At 37.4% G+C, this 17,177-nt stretch overlaps 1 protein-coding gene and 1 long non-coding RNA gene across 6 annotated transcripts in view; both read right to left on the bottom strand.

The window, feature by feature from the left end:
* Positions 1-11,385, bottom strand: part of tfpia (tissue factor pathway inhibitor a) — a 42,870-nt gene extending 31,485 nt beyond the window's left edge. For all 4 annotated transcript variants that reach the window (XM_053496423.1, XM_053496425.1, XM_053496426.1 and 1 more), the window contains exon 1: positions 11,226-11,385. In XM_053496423.1, coding sequence (XP_053352398.1) covers positions 11,226-11,298 — 73 coding nt within the window. In that variant the 5' untranslated portion in view covers positions 11,299-11,385. The remainder of the gene's footprint in view (positions 1-11,225) is intronic.
* A 2,770-nt stretch (positions 11,386-14,155) lies between these two features.
* Positions 14,156-16,587, bottom strand: LOC128524579 (uncharacterized). 2 transcript variants are annotated; one of them, XR_008360544.1, is made up of 3 exons: positions 16,514-16,587; positions 15,365-15,409; positions 14,156-15,268 (listed from the first exon to the last, which is right to left on the bottom strand). It is a non-coding gene; the product is annotated as an uncharacterized LOC128524579 (long non-coding RNA). The 2 variants fall into 2 exon arrangements; XR_008360545.1 differs by having other exon boundaries at positions 16,518-16,580.
* Positions 16,588-17,177: the final 590 nt, after the last annotated feature.

Here is a 17,177-nt window from a genome sequence, read left to right as displayed (position 1 = left end):
ACTGCCATTCACGAAGGCCACACCTCCTCTATTTGCACTGATGGGTACAAAGGCCACACCTTTTCTTTTGGGACTAAAAGGTACAAAGGCCACACCTCCTTCACTGGGACTGACACTTACTTAGGCCACACCTTTATTACTGGTAACGCCATTCACAATGGCCACACCTCTTTAGCACTGACAAGCAGATTGTCATTAACAGAGCATTAAGACCACACCTTCTTTATTGGGACTGGTAGACTCTTCCTCCACTAGGATAGATAGATGGATGGATGGATGGATGGATGGATGGATGGATGGATGGATGGATGGATGGATGGATAGATAGATAGATAGATAGATAGATAGATAGATAGATAGATAGATAGATAGATAGATAGATAGATAGATAGCGATGAAAATATTGAAACAAAAAGAGTCTTAAGCACAAACCATTATAAGTGTGATTATAAAGCAAAAAATTAAATACAGACAGGCCATGACAAAAAAACATAAAATAACACATGAATAAACTCAGTGAGATTGCACAAGATATGCGGTGAAGGCTGTGAGCCAACACTGACCACGCATGCCCGATTACAGCTCATGTGGAAATGTCAGCTCAGATGATGTGATTGCCCAAGTACTGTTATGAACGGAGACGTTTCTCTCAGGAATTCATGTTGAATTATAGATCTGACACTTTTCCTCATTAAATTACACAATCAATATGGATCATTTTTTTTTACTGCAAAACACGAATACACTGAACGGCGTGTCATTCTAGTTGAACGCCTTCCCGGAACAAAAGGAGCTATGCGAAATGAGAGCCTTGGCATTTAACCGTAACAGGAACTCGTGTCGGATAGTGGAGATTTTTTTAGTGGAATAAAATAACTTACAAAACCAATATTGTTTTTGACATCCCAGATTTATAAGATTGAGGTAGGAAAGTTTAGGGTGGCTTGATATTCAATGGGTTGTGTTTTGTCCCTGAAGAAAGGGTCTGGGGTTGTGATGGGGATGATATTAATTAAGCTAATAATTATTTTATGCATCTTAATTAATTCATTTTGTTGCTTTAAAGATTAATTCAGACTATGCAAGTACACAATAAATAAGAAGAATATTTATATAAATGACAAGTGATACCATATTTTCTTGGTCTTGCACATCTGTCTATATAAAAGCCAACTCACGAAAAAACAAAGATGCAAACTTTTTACGGAATCTACCAAGAAAAATCTTCACTTGTTTGGGTTTTCAACATCTTGTTTGTTTTAGTCACCTTGTCACATGACTGTTGCATTTTGCATACTCATTCATTTTCATTAGCGTCTGTTTATGCAACACGTTGTATTTGCTATAGTGACTTTACACTGGTGGCCGAGAAGTGCAAAACAACCTACCTTTTTCTCTTTGTTGATTCTTACTGCTGATTGGACGAAACATCTGGCGCTCAAAATATACAGGAAGTACTGCGGCCTCACGGACATTTAAATGTATTTTCCTTAAGGATTCATTTCAGTATTTTAGGATTGTAAATAACTTTGGTCAACTAAGTGAAAAATTTATTTGACTTGATTTCAGAGTACTACTAGATTTCCAATTACCGATAAGAATTTAATTTGCAAACTAATCCTGCCTTTTCCGGTTTGTCTGAATTGTTGTTGTGTTTTCCTATTTTGGTATTTTGTTTCTGGGTATGTCAGTAGGTTTTCTGATTGTTATGTTGTTTTAGTTATTTTGTTTTTTGATTTTGTTATATTGTTTTTGAAAACATAATAACAAATTCAAAAACAAAATACCAATTGTTTTTGTTGTTTGTTTTTCGGTTTTGTTAATTAGTTTTTGAATTTGTTTTATATGCTTTTGGTTTAGTTATTTTGTTTTGCACATCTCGGCCACCGTAATTACATTTTTCTCTTTATTCTAGGATACATTCTTACACCTGTAATATAAATTTTGAGAATCATGTATGGTTTGTGTCAATCTTTAAATGCAACGAATAAACAGTTTAACTGACCTTGAGAGCTCCCCTATTCAATTTATTCATGTTATATTTATTTGTTCATTGACCTGCTCATTAATAAATTAATTTAAAGTCACATATTATACAAATCACACGTAAAAAGACACAGAAAAGGCAAACCTCTAATAATCACATAACATATGTACATGAAATTGTTAATAAAACAAAACTTTCGAAGAAGCTCGATTAGAATACACTAAGCCAGGATTTATTGCAAATTACTGTAGTCATACCTCATGACAGGTCTGTTTAAAAAAAAACAGATCTCCAGCCCAAGGATCATAATGTGATGGATGCCTAATAAATGGGCTAAACGGCAGATGAACCCGACAGAGTTTATGTTGCTTAGGCTTCAACACGGCTATAGAAGCAGAAAGATACGGCTAATTAGGATAATAACCTTTTACTCGTAATTCTTCATCATACATGTTTTGACTGGAATAAAGAACACGCCCTTGATCTTGGTGATGCGATGAGAGACTTTGTTGACAATTGTAGGCACTATTACCTTTCCTCCAACGCCATTCAGCGCTGAGATTGTTCGAACACATACGGTAGCTGGGTGACTCACAGACATGGCTAAGCCTGGATTTACGATCAGTATGGAGCTGAAATCCGATCTTAATGATGTCCGTGCCAAGCCCAAGAGCAAACAAAGAAAAAGTGGCAGTGCCTGCCTCAACTCGACTCAGTTCTTTAAGTCCTGGATCGAAATGAAGTAGCTGGTCTTCAAAACATTGCATGATGGGTCTTGCTAAGCTCAGAAATTCAACCATGTGCAACAAAGCAACACACACACACCAACCTTTCCTGCACTCATCTCAACTTTCCCAAGCCTGTTTGGACAGGAATTCAAAATGACATCATAGCTAACAACAGACAAGAACTAACGGGGTAATTAGCTCTCTACTAGCGAGATCGTGCTCGGTTGTAGAGCAGCACAATGAATCCTATTTTAATCACAATCACAATTTTAGGCTTTCACAATTAAATCTGATTAGCTACATCCTTGCCTGAATAATTGGGACAAATCATTATCAAGCATTTGTTATTATTCTTACACATGCCGGTTATTAAAATTAAAAGATTATTTTAAACCTGAGTCAGATTGTTAGATTGCTTTTGTGCTGCAGACTTATTTCTGCACAACAGCACGACTGTGACGCTGATATGTAAAAGGCTTTGTGTAGTAACACAGCGGGTCCCCAATAGAGGAAGCACTAATATACAGTAAGCTGTGTGTTGGCATCGGAGTTTATATTTTATATTTGACAGGTTAGGCAAGTAAGGTTTCAGTCTGACTTAAGTCTGGGAAATTTCAAGACGAAATATCTCCTGAATAATATCCAGTTTAATTAATTGGAACAAAGCTTTATTTTATATGGTTTTTGACATCTCTGAAAAATGTTTCATCAAACAAATAGGGAGCTTCAGGTCTTTGTAGAGACCAGGGAGACATAGGACCTTGGTAACCTTGGATCCTGGGAACATAAGACCCTAGAATTTGGGAGCATAGGGCTCTGGGAGAACAGGAACCTTTATTATGCAACCATTATGTAACATATACAGTACAGTCTACCTGAGCCTCCAAGAACGAACTGGACACCATTTCAACTTAAACACACCTCCTGTTATATTAAACTTTCAATCTCACACAGTATGATGCAGATCAATTCCTGCTTTCTGTTATCACCCAAATGAGGATGGGTTCCCTGTTGAGTCTGGTTCCTCTCAAGGTTTCTTCCTATTGTCATCTCAGGGAGTTTTTCCTTGCCACTGTCGCCGTCGCCCTCGGCTTGCTCTTCAGGGACGATCTTATCATTTTAATTCATACACATTTACATTTCATACAAACTTAAATAATTCTTTTGATTGTGTAAAGCTGCTTTGTGACAATGACAATTGTTAAAAGTGCTAAAGTATAGTCCAGAAGAAAGGGACCTTAGAACCTTTGTATGAACCCACTGGAAATGTACCACTAACACGACGCAACATGCTGGGATATTACTAACATACTGTAGCATGACACTTAAAGTTATATTGTAAGTAAATTGAATATTGCAAATGTATATAAACTGAACTGAATTGAACATAATATTGTGTATATGTTTTGTTGAACTTGGGTCAGGTTGAAATGTGTACACATGTATCTTACTGTAACTAGCTCAGATCTGTCAAGCGGTGTAAACAATGTGGTAACTAAAATTTTTTTAAATTGTACTTACTCTTTATTCATTTACATTTATGGTTCTGGCATTAGGCAGACACTGTTATTCGAAGCGACATACAGTAGAGAAATGCATCCAAAACTTCTGGGAAAACGTCCCTTGGATACTTAAACCTAACAATGATAATAAGGTAAAACACGTCCTTTCAGCACACATAGCTCTGCTTGTCTTTATACTGTGTCCTACAGCTGAACACATATAATGACACACTGTCTGGTGCTACCCAGAAGGGAATGGGTTTTCTTTTGAGCTTGGTTCCTCTTGGGGTTTCTTTTTCACGTAGTTTCAGGAAGTTTTGGCTTGCTCGTTTGGAATTAGAATCCATATCCAGACGTCTGCAAAGCTTCTTTGAATTGAATCGGATCGGCCGGGAGCGACAGCTAAAACCAGGAAGCCAGAGACATAATGAAAGAGCCCACAGTGATTTTACAAAGACCTCGGCATGTTTCGGGTGAAGGTGACTATGGGCTAGGTTTTCTGAACACTGCGATGTAATTGCAGAGGAAACTGGTGTAGTGCAGACGCTTCAGTCGCCACGTCATGCACAAAGCAGTCGGGCGAATTCCCGGGACGAACACGCTACGTGATAAAGCCTGTGATTAGAGCGTCTGTACAAGATGGACAGTGCAAAACCGAAGAGAGTGCGCAGGCTTGTAATTTTACTCGGGTAATTTTATTTTTAAGTCTTGAAGACACTGTGTCCATCCGGATTATATGTCATTAAGGAAAAGGACTGTTTTTTTTTGCTGACATTTATTTGCTCTCTAATTAGGTAGGAAGTTATAATACTTATGCTTGTTGTGGGATTTGCACCGTTACCAGATGTGAAGTATTTTTTCTTTTTGAGATGTTGCTTCTGGTTGAGATAATTAGGTTAGGTTAATCCTTTATTTGTCACATCTACATTACAGCACAGTGAAATTCTTTCTTCGCATATCCCAGCATAACAGGGTTCAGAGAGCAGGGTCAGCCATGATACAGCGCCCCCAGGAGCAGATAGGATTAAGGGCCTCGCTCAAGGGCCCAACAGTGGCAACTTGGTGGAGCTGGGGATCGAACCACCAATCTTTCGATCAGTAACTCAGTGCCTTAGCCCCCTGAGCCACCAGTACCCCATAATATAACAACAAAAAAACAAAATGTAATTCCTATTTCGTCTAGCTTGATAACATTTAATTCTTTAAATAGGGTTATGGAGGGACTAGAGCCTATCCCAGGAGACTTGGGGCATGAGGCAGGGTACACCCTGGACAGGGTGCCAATCCATCGCAGGGCACACACACACACACAAATACACTACGGGCAATTTGGAAACGCCAATCAGCCTAATATGCATGTCTTTGGATTGTGGGAGGAAACCAGAGCACCTGGAGGAAACCTACCAAGCACAGGGAGGACTTCCAAACTCCATGCAACATGCGGGGAATCAAACCCCATGGCAAAAGTGCTAATCACTAAGCAACCGTGCTGCAACAATGCAGCTCATGTTTAACATATTGGATAGACAAGATATATAACAAAATAAAAACAACTAGACACTTGCTTACACAAGACTAGCAAGTGGCCTGAATAGTTTCCATGTTATGTTCTGTAATACCAAGGAAATATTAGATGCTCAGAGTCATGAAGGGCTGGTCCATGTCCCAAACTGAATAATATTCTATAAAATATTATATACTGTTTAGGGATTCTCCTTGGTATACAGTGGAGGCTTTACGATGCAGCAGGTAGGGAGTCACTTCTCCTAGACTAAATATCTATATGGAAATATGGTATTCACAGCTGTGAGATAAATCAACATGGCTCAATACAGCACAATCCATACTGCACAATGTTCTCCAAAAAGTAACATAAGGGTATTACTCATAAAACATACACCATGTCATATTACTAATACTGGATATCATTCCAAACATAACACAACAGCGAATTTACTGTATCTCTGGCACACTCAAAGGTTAGTGAACTTCGTCACTAAATGAATTTGTTTCTTTTGGAACCAAATCTAGCACATTTTCTCTTAGTTACAGGAAGGCATTTACGAGACACAGACGTACACTGAGTAATTCTAGGACCAGTAACCCGTTGAATTGCCCACTGTCTGGAAAAGTGTCAAAACTCAGGAAAGCCAGTGCGCTATCAGCCCCTACATGCTTCCCTTGAATGATTCACATGCCTGAGCCACAGCTAATGGCAAACCATAACTGTGAGACCAAATCTTCCCTCCAGGGGTGAACAGGAACAGGCTAGGAGTGTTGAAAGCCTAATAATGCCGCAATTAATGTTAATTAATCAAAATATTTACACAAGGCCTATCGAACCAGCAGGTCAAATTTAGTGCATTTCAGTTTTTAAACGCTTGTGCAAAACTTCAAGATGGGTATATCTCTAAAATTTGAGCAAATTATCCCAAATTTCACTCAAGCCAAGTGTTGTAATATAAATCCAATGTATTTCGTATTGAAATCTTCACGCATTTTGAGTATGATTCGTGAGCTGAAGGTCTAATTCCTGGTTACTGAATGATAAAGGGGCTTTTGGGGGATTTCTGTTCACTGTGCCAACCGCAAGCTCTTCCAGTCAAATGACAACGAGAAATGTGAAGCCGGCCAACTGCATTTTATCAAAATTTGACAAGCTCATGAAGTCTTACAGAACAGCGTAACACACTTAGATGGTGCTATTAACCCCTTCCACAGTCACAGACACCTACGATTTGGCTGTCACTATGATTAACAAAGGAAAGTGAGAGTACGCCCCCATGTTTACACCGCTCTCGCCCACTAGCTGTTAACTTTTTGTTGTGAAGTATTAATGGCTTTTTGTCCGCATGAATGAAATAATCCTTTAGAGACTCAGGGTCCTTTAACATTATGGACAGAGGCTCAGATAGCAGTATGCTTGACCCCTTGTGTTTACCCCATAGCATGCCCTGGCATTGATCAGTGTACTGTACCATGCTCCAGTCCGCCTTTCCTCTGAAATCACTGTGTTCGTGTGTGCAGCACGTGCCAATCTCATCCTATGAACTACGCATCCATACCTAATAAAGAAATAAGGCACACAAAAGGGTGTTATTTTTTCCTTTGTCAATAATATTAGACATGGTGTGAAGGTTGACTTCCCTGCATTCTTCTTCTCTTTATGTTCCATTTGTTTTTGACCAACTAGGTGCATACGGCCGTCCGCTGTATTGTAAAGCGTAAATAAATATGCACTGTAATCCGGTTCAAATATGAGAGAGTGCTGTCTCAGTCTCAGGCAGCTAAGGTTCTTCAGTTGTTGATTTGAGGATCTGAGGATCGAGGGTCAAGCCCTGCCGCTGGTGTGTTGTCACACACGATACTACCCATCGTGTCACTGCATTTACTGCCCGGGTAGCAAAATTAAAGGGTTGCGTCAGTTGCGTCAAATTTGTACCAAATTGTGTGCGGATCGGATGGTCCGCTGCGGAGACCCCTGGAGGTGGGAGCAGTCGTACCTGGGCATGGTACAACACAATTGTGCCGAGTGTGAAAGCAGGTTTAGGGTGTTTTCATATTAAGGACGTGGGCACCGACCCGAGTAACTAGACTTCAAAGTCCAGTTCGTTTTAATAGTGTGAAGGCTCGAGCATGGATCAGTGTACCATGCTCGGGGGCATTTGAAAAGGTGGTTTCAAGCTCAGTATTTTGAATCAGGTACGATTGCGAACATACAGTACCAAAACACAGACTTGGTCATTTAGAATGCAGAAAGCCAGACGAGTGAGTCCCTCCGGACATTAACTTAAAAAGGATCAACCGTAGGCATACTGTAGTATGGAGGTTGCCTTTGTTGTATTCTTTTTCTTCCTTTGTGTTTATTGATGGATCACGAACCAAATAGGTTCTTACTGCCACCTACAGTACTGGAGTTTGTGGACACACAGCAACATTACTAATGCAAAGCCGACCCATTTGGGGGTGGGGCAATCAGTTAAAGCAATTGCATCAAAGGTGAAAGCAAGCGTACTGTCACAGGTTCAAAGCGGATCAGTGTGTTTCATGAGTAACATGCTCTAACGGCGCTCGACATGGAAATGGATCCCCTTCTGACATAAAGAGGAAATGAGTCTCCTAAGATAACAAGCAAAAATGAAAATTTAATGACCGTGAGGCATGCTCTGCCTAGGCACCAGATTTCACAACATTTTAAGAACATAAATATTTTAAGGCCCATGAGTCAGACTTGTGTTTAATATTTGTAGTAAATCGAAGGAACAGGTTATACTCAGTGGCATTTAAAATATGTAGATACTCTGTTGTACCATGCTCATTAGCCAGTGTGTAATTACTTCTGATCATTTGTCATGATAATGACTTAAAGCCAGGCTTTTTATTTATTCCCTCGTCTCTCTTTCCTTCACAAAAGCCAGTGTGAACAGGCCATGTACTGATAATTTGTTTGTCAGAGGTTTTATTGTTACACATGCCAGCAAAGCAAATACTGAGTAACTAATTAAATCAAATTACAAATCAGCTTGGCTGCATCTTTATTGCGCGCTCCTTGATTAGAGCCAACGATGTAGTATCTCAGACCAATGGTGAAGCCTTTCCATTTGAAATAGACCATTTATAAACTTCTATTCCATTATATTTTAGCCAACATTTTGTTCTCAGCAGGCTGCAGTTTAACCAGGAAGTCAAGTCGCAAAACAAATGTCTCTAAGACTCAAATAAACCAAGTGATTTCTGTGGTTATATAATCATACTCACCCATTTTATGGTCACTGCAAGTCATCATCGGAAAGTAAGACTAATAGTTTGGGAGCATGATGAAACAGTCAGTCTGTGGGTTGGTTCAAATACTCAACAATTTAAAAGACTAATTAGAACTATATATTTTTTATTGAACTAAAAAGAAGACAAAAATACAATGGTGAAGAAAATATTCAGCTTTCTAAATGTGTTATATGCTTTGTATGGATGTGGATGTGCACTAAAGTTCCTTGGCTGATGTCTACGAAGTTTATTGGTTAAAATTCTTTAGCTATGGATTCCTCAGTTCCTACTGTAAAGTTTCTTTGCTAAAAATGCGGAAATTGGAAGAGTTGTGTTACACACAAAAATGAAAACGTAGGATCTCGAACAGGTCATTGGTTGTCTAATGCTCTTACGGGGTTAGTAGATTCTCACTGGGTTATTGATCACAATCCCAGCATCGCCAAGCCGCCGCTGCTGAACCCTCGCTCACAACCTTCCACTGTTGAAATGTATCTGATCTTGAAATGTAAGTTGACACATGCAAATATTTTATGCTGAACCTTACACCAGAGGGTTGGCTATCAGAAAGGGTTTTTACAGAGCACAACAAATCCTTAAAGATAATAATGAGATTGTCCCTGATGAGCAAGCCAAGTGTGACGGCGACAGTGGCAAGGAAAAACTCCCTGAGATGGTAATAGGAAGAACCTTGAGAGGAACCAGACTCAACAGGGAACCCATCCTCATTTTGGTGATAACGGATAAAAATTATATAACATCATGTTTGTCATGCAGCAGAAATGAATAGAACACAAGATCAAGATGGTTTTTAAAATATTTGTCTGTCTGTTTGTCTGTTTGTTTAAGCACGCATTACGTAAAAACTACTGAACACATTTTAATGGGGTTTTCACAGCTGTATTTGGCTGAGCTTGAAGTAACATACAGTGTACTGTAGGCTTTGTTTTATCCTAATTGGCTCACGTGAAGAGATGATATGCTAATTTAAAATTTAAATGAAAAACGCCCTTACTGTATAGCATGAAAAAAAATCAACCTTGAAAAGATAATTTGTTCATTCCAAAATTCAACGGATGGCACTGTACATTTTTTTTAAACATGCTTATGTGTGTGCAATTAAATTCCATGTGAATTAAGTCACGGGCACAGCTGGTATATAAACTACAATAGTGATAATCTGGGCACATATATATGAACTGGGCGAAGTAGTTGAAGTAGTTGAGTAGTACTCTACCCAGATGCACAATTTTACACCTTAAAAGCTTTCTGTGAACACACTGAACTTGTAACAATAGGGTTAAACTATTTACCTCAATATGCTGTCCCGAAAATGACACCAACAAAATAGCTTTATAGCATAAAAGCCCTGCATATACAGTAAGAGTACTGTGTATAAAAATAAAATGTCTTGTATCTATAATTTGCATTATCTTAGCTACGACACACCTTACAATAAACATTAAAAGCTTGTAATAGCGTTGAGTACCATATACTGTACGATCCACCTTTTTATTATCTATAATATTTAACGCATGTTCTGGGTACTGTAAAGATTGTTTGAATATCATACGGTACTTTATCAAGATCTTTACAATACAGTACTTAAAGCATTTTATAGGTATCGTAAAGACCCCTGCTACTAAATGAGTTAACTTTATATTTACAGTATTTACAGTATCCATAGCATGCCCTATAATAACCATACAAAAACGTTTAGAATAACCTGGAAACCCAATTAAAACACCTAAATAGCTCCAAAAAAAAAAAAAAACATAGAATAAACCACAATGTCCAGTAGGCGTAAAATTATAATAAAAACTAATAAAACTAATTCAAAGTTTAAAAACCAATGAGATTAAAATTATTTGCACACATATATAAACAGATATTTATCAAAGCATATCTTAGCAAAGGCAGAAGATTTGACATAAAGTTATGTTATGTTATGAAAAAAAAACTTTTTTTTGCAAAATAATAAGTACTTATTACTTGATTAGTTGTGTGTGTTTTTTAACGGAGCACGTAAAGTTTATATATATATATATATATATATATATATATATATATATATATATATATATAATAATGTGCATTATTGTTTACAGTCTAAGTAAGTAGACAGATGTAAAAGTAGTTGAGTGCAACTTACAGTATATATCTCTATATTTTTGTCACAAAAAACTTTTGCAGAGAATGCATTATTTTGAAACAAAAAAAAAATACATTGCAACTATTTCTTACCTTTAATAACTGAGTGGCAAAATCCCAGACACACAAACAGTACAGTCAAACAGCAGGAATGAAGTGAAGCCATAGTCCCGCAGAGTAACTCTGATCGTAATAGTGCGCGCGCTGTGGGGAAAGGCTGCTTTAGAGCGCGCGCACTTCCTGCATTGGTCAACAACAGCGCTCAGGCCCACACGCGCACAGACACGATCACGCACACACTTCCGGCTCATAGGGCTGTTTCTTCTTTCAATCTTCCTTACTTTTTTCTTCTTATCTTATCTTCAGAGCCGTTTAAGATGGATTTCGCCCATCTAACGAATTTTAAAAGTTTATTTAGTGAATTATCTCCAAGCTTGTACGTTCTAGGGAGATAGAATGCGTCTTAGTGACTGTTGCTATGTAACCCTTGGTTGCTATGAACAGAACAGCTGAGGGAATGTTAGCAAGTAGCAACAATCCAACACAGTACATATATACAAATAAAAATATATAAATACATCATTAATATAAAGTGAGCAACACGTTTTACCACAAATTCAAAACATGTAATTAATCATCATTCATCAATTTATGTTATTGTAATTTATATACAGTATGTTTCAAAATTATTGGCACCACAGCTCACAGTGACGGTAATAAGATGGAGAACATGTAGAGGATAAAGAACGCTCCACAGTGGAGATTATCTCTAACTCCTTCGTGTGATTAAGTTTGCTCTTTGTCGTCATCTGTATATGATTTAATGATAAAATATCACGTGGATCTAAAATTTCTACACATCCCTTTTTAATTGGCAGGTTTTTGTGATGTAAAAAAATATAGACAAAGATAAATTATTTCAGAACTTTTTCCATCTTTAATGTGATCGATAACCTTTACAACTCAATTGAAAAATCAACTGAAATTATGTGGCTGCATAACTGTGCACACCCTCTGATACCTGGGGCTCAAGTGGAGAAAATATGGCGCAACAGTGACATTACCAAGAACGGGACGTCCCTCCAAAATTAATGGAAAGGCAAGAACAAAACTGATAAGGGATGCTGCCAAAAGGCCTACGGAAACATTAACAGAGTGGCAGGAATTTCTGGCAAGTTCCAGCTGTGTAGTACATGTGCCAACAATATCCTGTATTCTATAAAAGGCTGAGCTATGGGGTAGAGTGAAGAAAAGCATCCAAGCCTGACTAAATTTTGCAAAAATGCATTTAAGTCTCCTAAAAGCATGTGGGAAAAAGTGTTATGGTCTAATGAAACCAAGAACTAACTTTTTGGCCATTATTCCAAAAGAAATGTTTGCAAGAACAATACTGCAGTTAACCAAAAGAACACCATACCCACAGTGAAGCATGGTGGTGGCAGCATCATGCATTTGGGTTGTTTTTCTTCTTTAGCTGTAACTGGTGCCTTAATGAAGATGGAGAGTGAATATGGGCACAAAACCTTCAGGCTTCTGCTAGGTAGACTAACTTCATCTTTTAGCATGACAACAACCCATATATCCAAATCAGACAAAGAATAGCTACACCATTTCCATTTAGACATTTTGGCAGATGGTCTTATCCAGAGCGACTTACATTTTTATCCCATTACACATCTAAGCAGTTGCGGGTTAAGGGCCTTGCTCAAGGGCCCAACAGTGGCAGCTTGGTGGTTGTGGGGTTCGAACCTGGGATCATCCGAACCGTAGCCTTAACCACTGAGCTACCTCTGGCACCAGAAGAAGATTAAAGCTTTGTAATAGCCGAGTCAGATTCCAGACCTGATTTTGATTGAAAATTTGTGAGGTGATCTAAAGTAGGCTCTGCACAGGAGCTGCCCTCATAATCTGACAGATTTGGAAAGTTTTTGCAAAGAAGAGTGGGCAAAAATATTGCCAAGTCAAGCTAAGCCATGCTGATAGACTCCTACCCAAACACACTGAAAACTGCACACATGTGTGTGTGTTTAATACAATGTTGAGTTATTGTCAGAGGACAGTAAATGTATTGATCTTTTTATTTATGATAAATAAAATAATTGATAACTTTTTTTCATGATAAAAACGGCTGAATAATAATTACTATAACTCATTATGTTAATAACATTTAGACTGAGAATAGTTTTAACAATGATACTGTTATGATACTGTTCCCAGGGAACCAATCAGACCATTCCCTATGACACAGCTTGTCTGACGTTACCACGATTCTTTTTAATCCTGATTAAATTTTATTCCTGTCAAGTCAGTGTTAGTTTTGGCTGCAATTCCCAGAATTCACCACAGCCTCACAAACATGACCAAAAATTACTTTACTGGCCATAACCTACTGTACATTAATTTAGACAATCAGTTTCATTAGACTTATAGTTACACTCATTTAAACACTGTCACTCACACACTTGTAAATAGCCCGGACTTCAAAATTCTATTTTTGAAATAAATTTGAGTCTTTTTTTATTCTTTGTTGATCTTTTTGGCCATTATTCCGAAAGAAATGTTTGCCACAAAAACAATACTGCACTTCACCAAAAGAATACCATACCCACAGTGAAGCATGGTGGTGGCAGCATCATGCATTTGAGTTGTTTTTCCTCTTCAGCTGGAACTGGGGCCTTAATGAAGGTGGAGAGTCAATTTTGGCGCAAAACCTTCAGGCTTCTGCTACAGTAGGTAGACTAACTTCATCTTTTAGCATGACAACAACTCATATATCCAAATCAGACAAAGAATGGCTTCACCAGAAGAAGATTAAAGCTTTGTAATGGCAGAGTCAGATCCCAGACCTTAATTTGATTGAAAATTTGTAAGGTGATCATAAGGAAGGCTGTACACAGGAGATGCCCTCATAATCTGACAGATTTGGAAAGTTTTTGCAAAGAAGAGTGGGCAAAAATATTGCCAAGTCAAGCTAAGCCATGCTGAGAATCATACCCAAACACACTAAGAACTGCACACACACACACACACACCTATACTGGTTTTTGTGGTTTATAAGGTCTTTAAAGGCCAAACCAGTAGGGTGGTGGTTTAAAGGGACCCACCTTTCCCAATGCTTTACAGAGATGAGAATACTATCAAAAAATTTCTTTTGTTCTGCAGAAAAAGAATCTCACTCAGGATTTCCTATACACACAACAGAACTCAAAATATGATAACATGATATTTAAGTGGTACATAAGGACTTCCCCGCCCACTCCTAAAAGTACCCGCCCCTGTGAAAATTGGGGTTTACTAGGTCCTACTGATTTATGACGCCATGCAGTTTACAACACACAGAAAAAGTAAATTTGCTGGTTTATAGGAACAAATGTGTTTTACTGGCACATTATAGTAAACAACACACAAACATGACAATACTGTGCATTGCCAGGACCAAGGTGATTTGAAAGAACCGTTTTGCAAATACAACACACAATAAAAGATCTTACAGTACTACAGGGACAAATGTGTTTTATTGGAACATATCCAAATGCAACACACAAAATTGACAACAGTGCATTGCCAGGATAAACACAAGTACTATTATATTAAATTTTTATTATAATATTGAAATAATAATATTGAAAAACTTTTTTTTAGTTCAAGCATGCCAAGTGAAGAAACAGACATCCATCATGTACAACTATGTACTTTCATAGGCATCTTAATCCATTGAACCATTCAAAACAATCTAAATAAAATAAGGCATAGCTATATATATAATCAATAAAACATAAGATGAAACCTAAACCAGTTATTCAAAATAAAATGTTAAAGCAGAATTTAAGAACAACTGTAGAATTTAAAAACAATCTGCTGCATATGTAAATGAAAAACAAAATAAGTGGACAAAAAAATCTCAAAGAAATAACGTACTTGCTTGTGTATCACTTATTTTGGGCTTTCCTTTTCAAGCAAAGACCTCCATTTCTTACAAAGTCTAACACTGCTGGCATTCAGACAAAGTGCCGAGTTTCCCTTTAGTTATATGTGCTTTCAAAAGTTTCATCACAGTTGTAAAAAAATCTCAGCATTGGACCAACACACTCTTCAACTTATTCATGGGTTCCCAATCTTTGTCCTGGACTCATTACCTGTACATAAGAATACTTACTTTATTAAGCCTGAATTTTGTGGGAGGTTCATGTACTTACATTGCTGGCTATATTCCAATGTAAAATCTCAGGTACCTTGAGAAACTTCAGGAGGTGTTTCAGTGGGCATCTTCTGAATACCTGCAAGACATAAGCAATGCACTGATAAGAAACCTCAACAGTTCTTAAGCACATACCCAAAATTCTAATTATATGGCCAGCAAACATCTGAAGAAAATACAATATGTAAAACAACCTATATTGATCACTGCTACTCTGAATTCTAAAAAAAGAACATTCTACGAACAGTGATGCATGGTGGTGGAAATGTAAGGTCTGGGGCTTCTTTTTGCTGGGCCGAAAATAGGCCAAAGTGGGGCCCAAAATGAGTGGTGCAACAAGCCAAGCCAAGTCATTTTACAGCCAAGTGATACTATTTATCCTTTCCTGATTTTTCTGTATTTCCATCATGTTTATTCTACGTAAAGCTGCTTTATAACTACTACTTTATGACAATTGAGAAAAGCTATATACAGTTAAAACCAGATATTTACATGCACTTAAAAAATTAATTAATAATACTAAATAAAAAAAAAAACCTTTTTTGTTCCTTTACTGTCAAACATTAAATCAAAGTAAAACAGGAAAAGTTTTGTACCCTTATTTTTTTCAGTAAAGAAAGAACAGTTTTTTTTTCTGAAAGTGTATGTAAATATCTGGTTTCAACTGTAAATAAGGTTTCATTGACTTAAGTTGAACAAGTAGTTCAAGTGTACATTCTCAAGTTTTATAAAAGGTAATTTTATGCATATTGGTGTTAATATGAAAGACATTTTACCTATAATCTCTGAATTGTACATCTGCATAATAGGAACTTCCCTGTGTACTGCAACACTATACATACAGCATATGCCTTAAAATATTGCCACTACAGTACGGACATCACATATTTAATGGAAATTATAAAAACACTTTATAAAACCTGACCATATACAGTTTAACCACTTAACTTGCTTGATTACAAATTTAAAGCTGTGTAATACATAGGAAAAGTATATTTAAAGGAAAGAAATAACTAAATTCGTCCTAAATATAGCATCTCTAATTTCAACAATATTCTAGTCATGCACTAATTAATAAATGTAAACATTTCAACTATATAAAACATTTAGTCTATAGGTAATTATTCCCTAAATACAATTATGGGTTAAAAATTTACAGATATACATTAAGATGAGTCCATACCTACATGATTAGAGGCACCAGCAGCAACGTTATCTTCAGCATCAGGTCCACTGGCTTCACACTGTCACAATCTCGCCTTAAAGTAAAAGTGACATGAGAAATGTCAAAATGTGTTTAACATGCACACAACATCAAACAGGGACTAAAATGACTGCAGAGTTTCTGTTAAAATTTGCTGAGGCCCAGGGCAAAATCATGAAGAGCAGTACTGTCCCTTTCCTGAAAACTTGCAGCATTTTTTACACATCGCCAGCATGTCTATGATTAAAAACAATCATTCTTGCAAGTGTTGCTTTGGCAAGATCAATGTAGACCTGAGATGATGTTTCTTTGAGTTTCCCAAACGCCATATTTGCAGTCTTCTCAAGGAACTGATGAAGACACTGTACATCTTGGGTGAATGATAGTGTTAATGGTTTGTTAAATTTGGCCTCAATCAGTGTAACTAAGGCAGTGTGTGAAATCAACTCTCTGAAGTATAGAGCTTTTTAAAGGCATCTGTTGATGTTCTGTATGTCTTTATGGACCCTTGCTCTGTGCACTGGTGTGCAGTCATGTTGGAACTGGTGTGAGGTTGTTTTTCAGGGGTTTCAGCCCTTTATTTCCAGTGAAAAACTCTGAATGCTCAAGCATAGCAAGACATTTTAGACAATTTCATCCTTTC

This window comes from Clarias gariepinus, chromosome 5 (assembly GCF_024256425.1).
Source record: "Clarias gariepinus isolate MV-2021 ecotype Netherlands chromosome 5, CGAR_prim_01v2, whole genome shotgun sequence".
Classification (NCBI taxonomy): Eukaryota; Metazoa; Chordata; class Actinopteri; order Siluriformes; family Clariidae; genus Clarias; species Clarias gariepinus.
The sequence above is the reverse complement of the archived record's forward strand: the minus strand, read 5'-3'. Positions and strand labels throughout refer to the sequence as shown.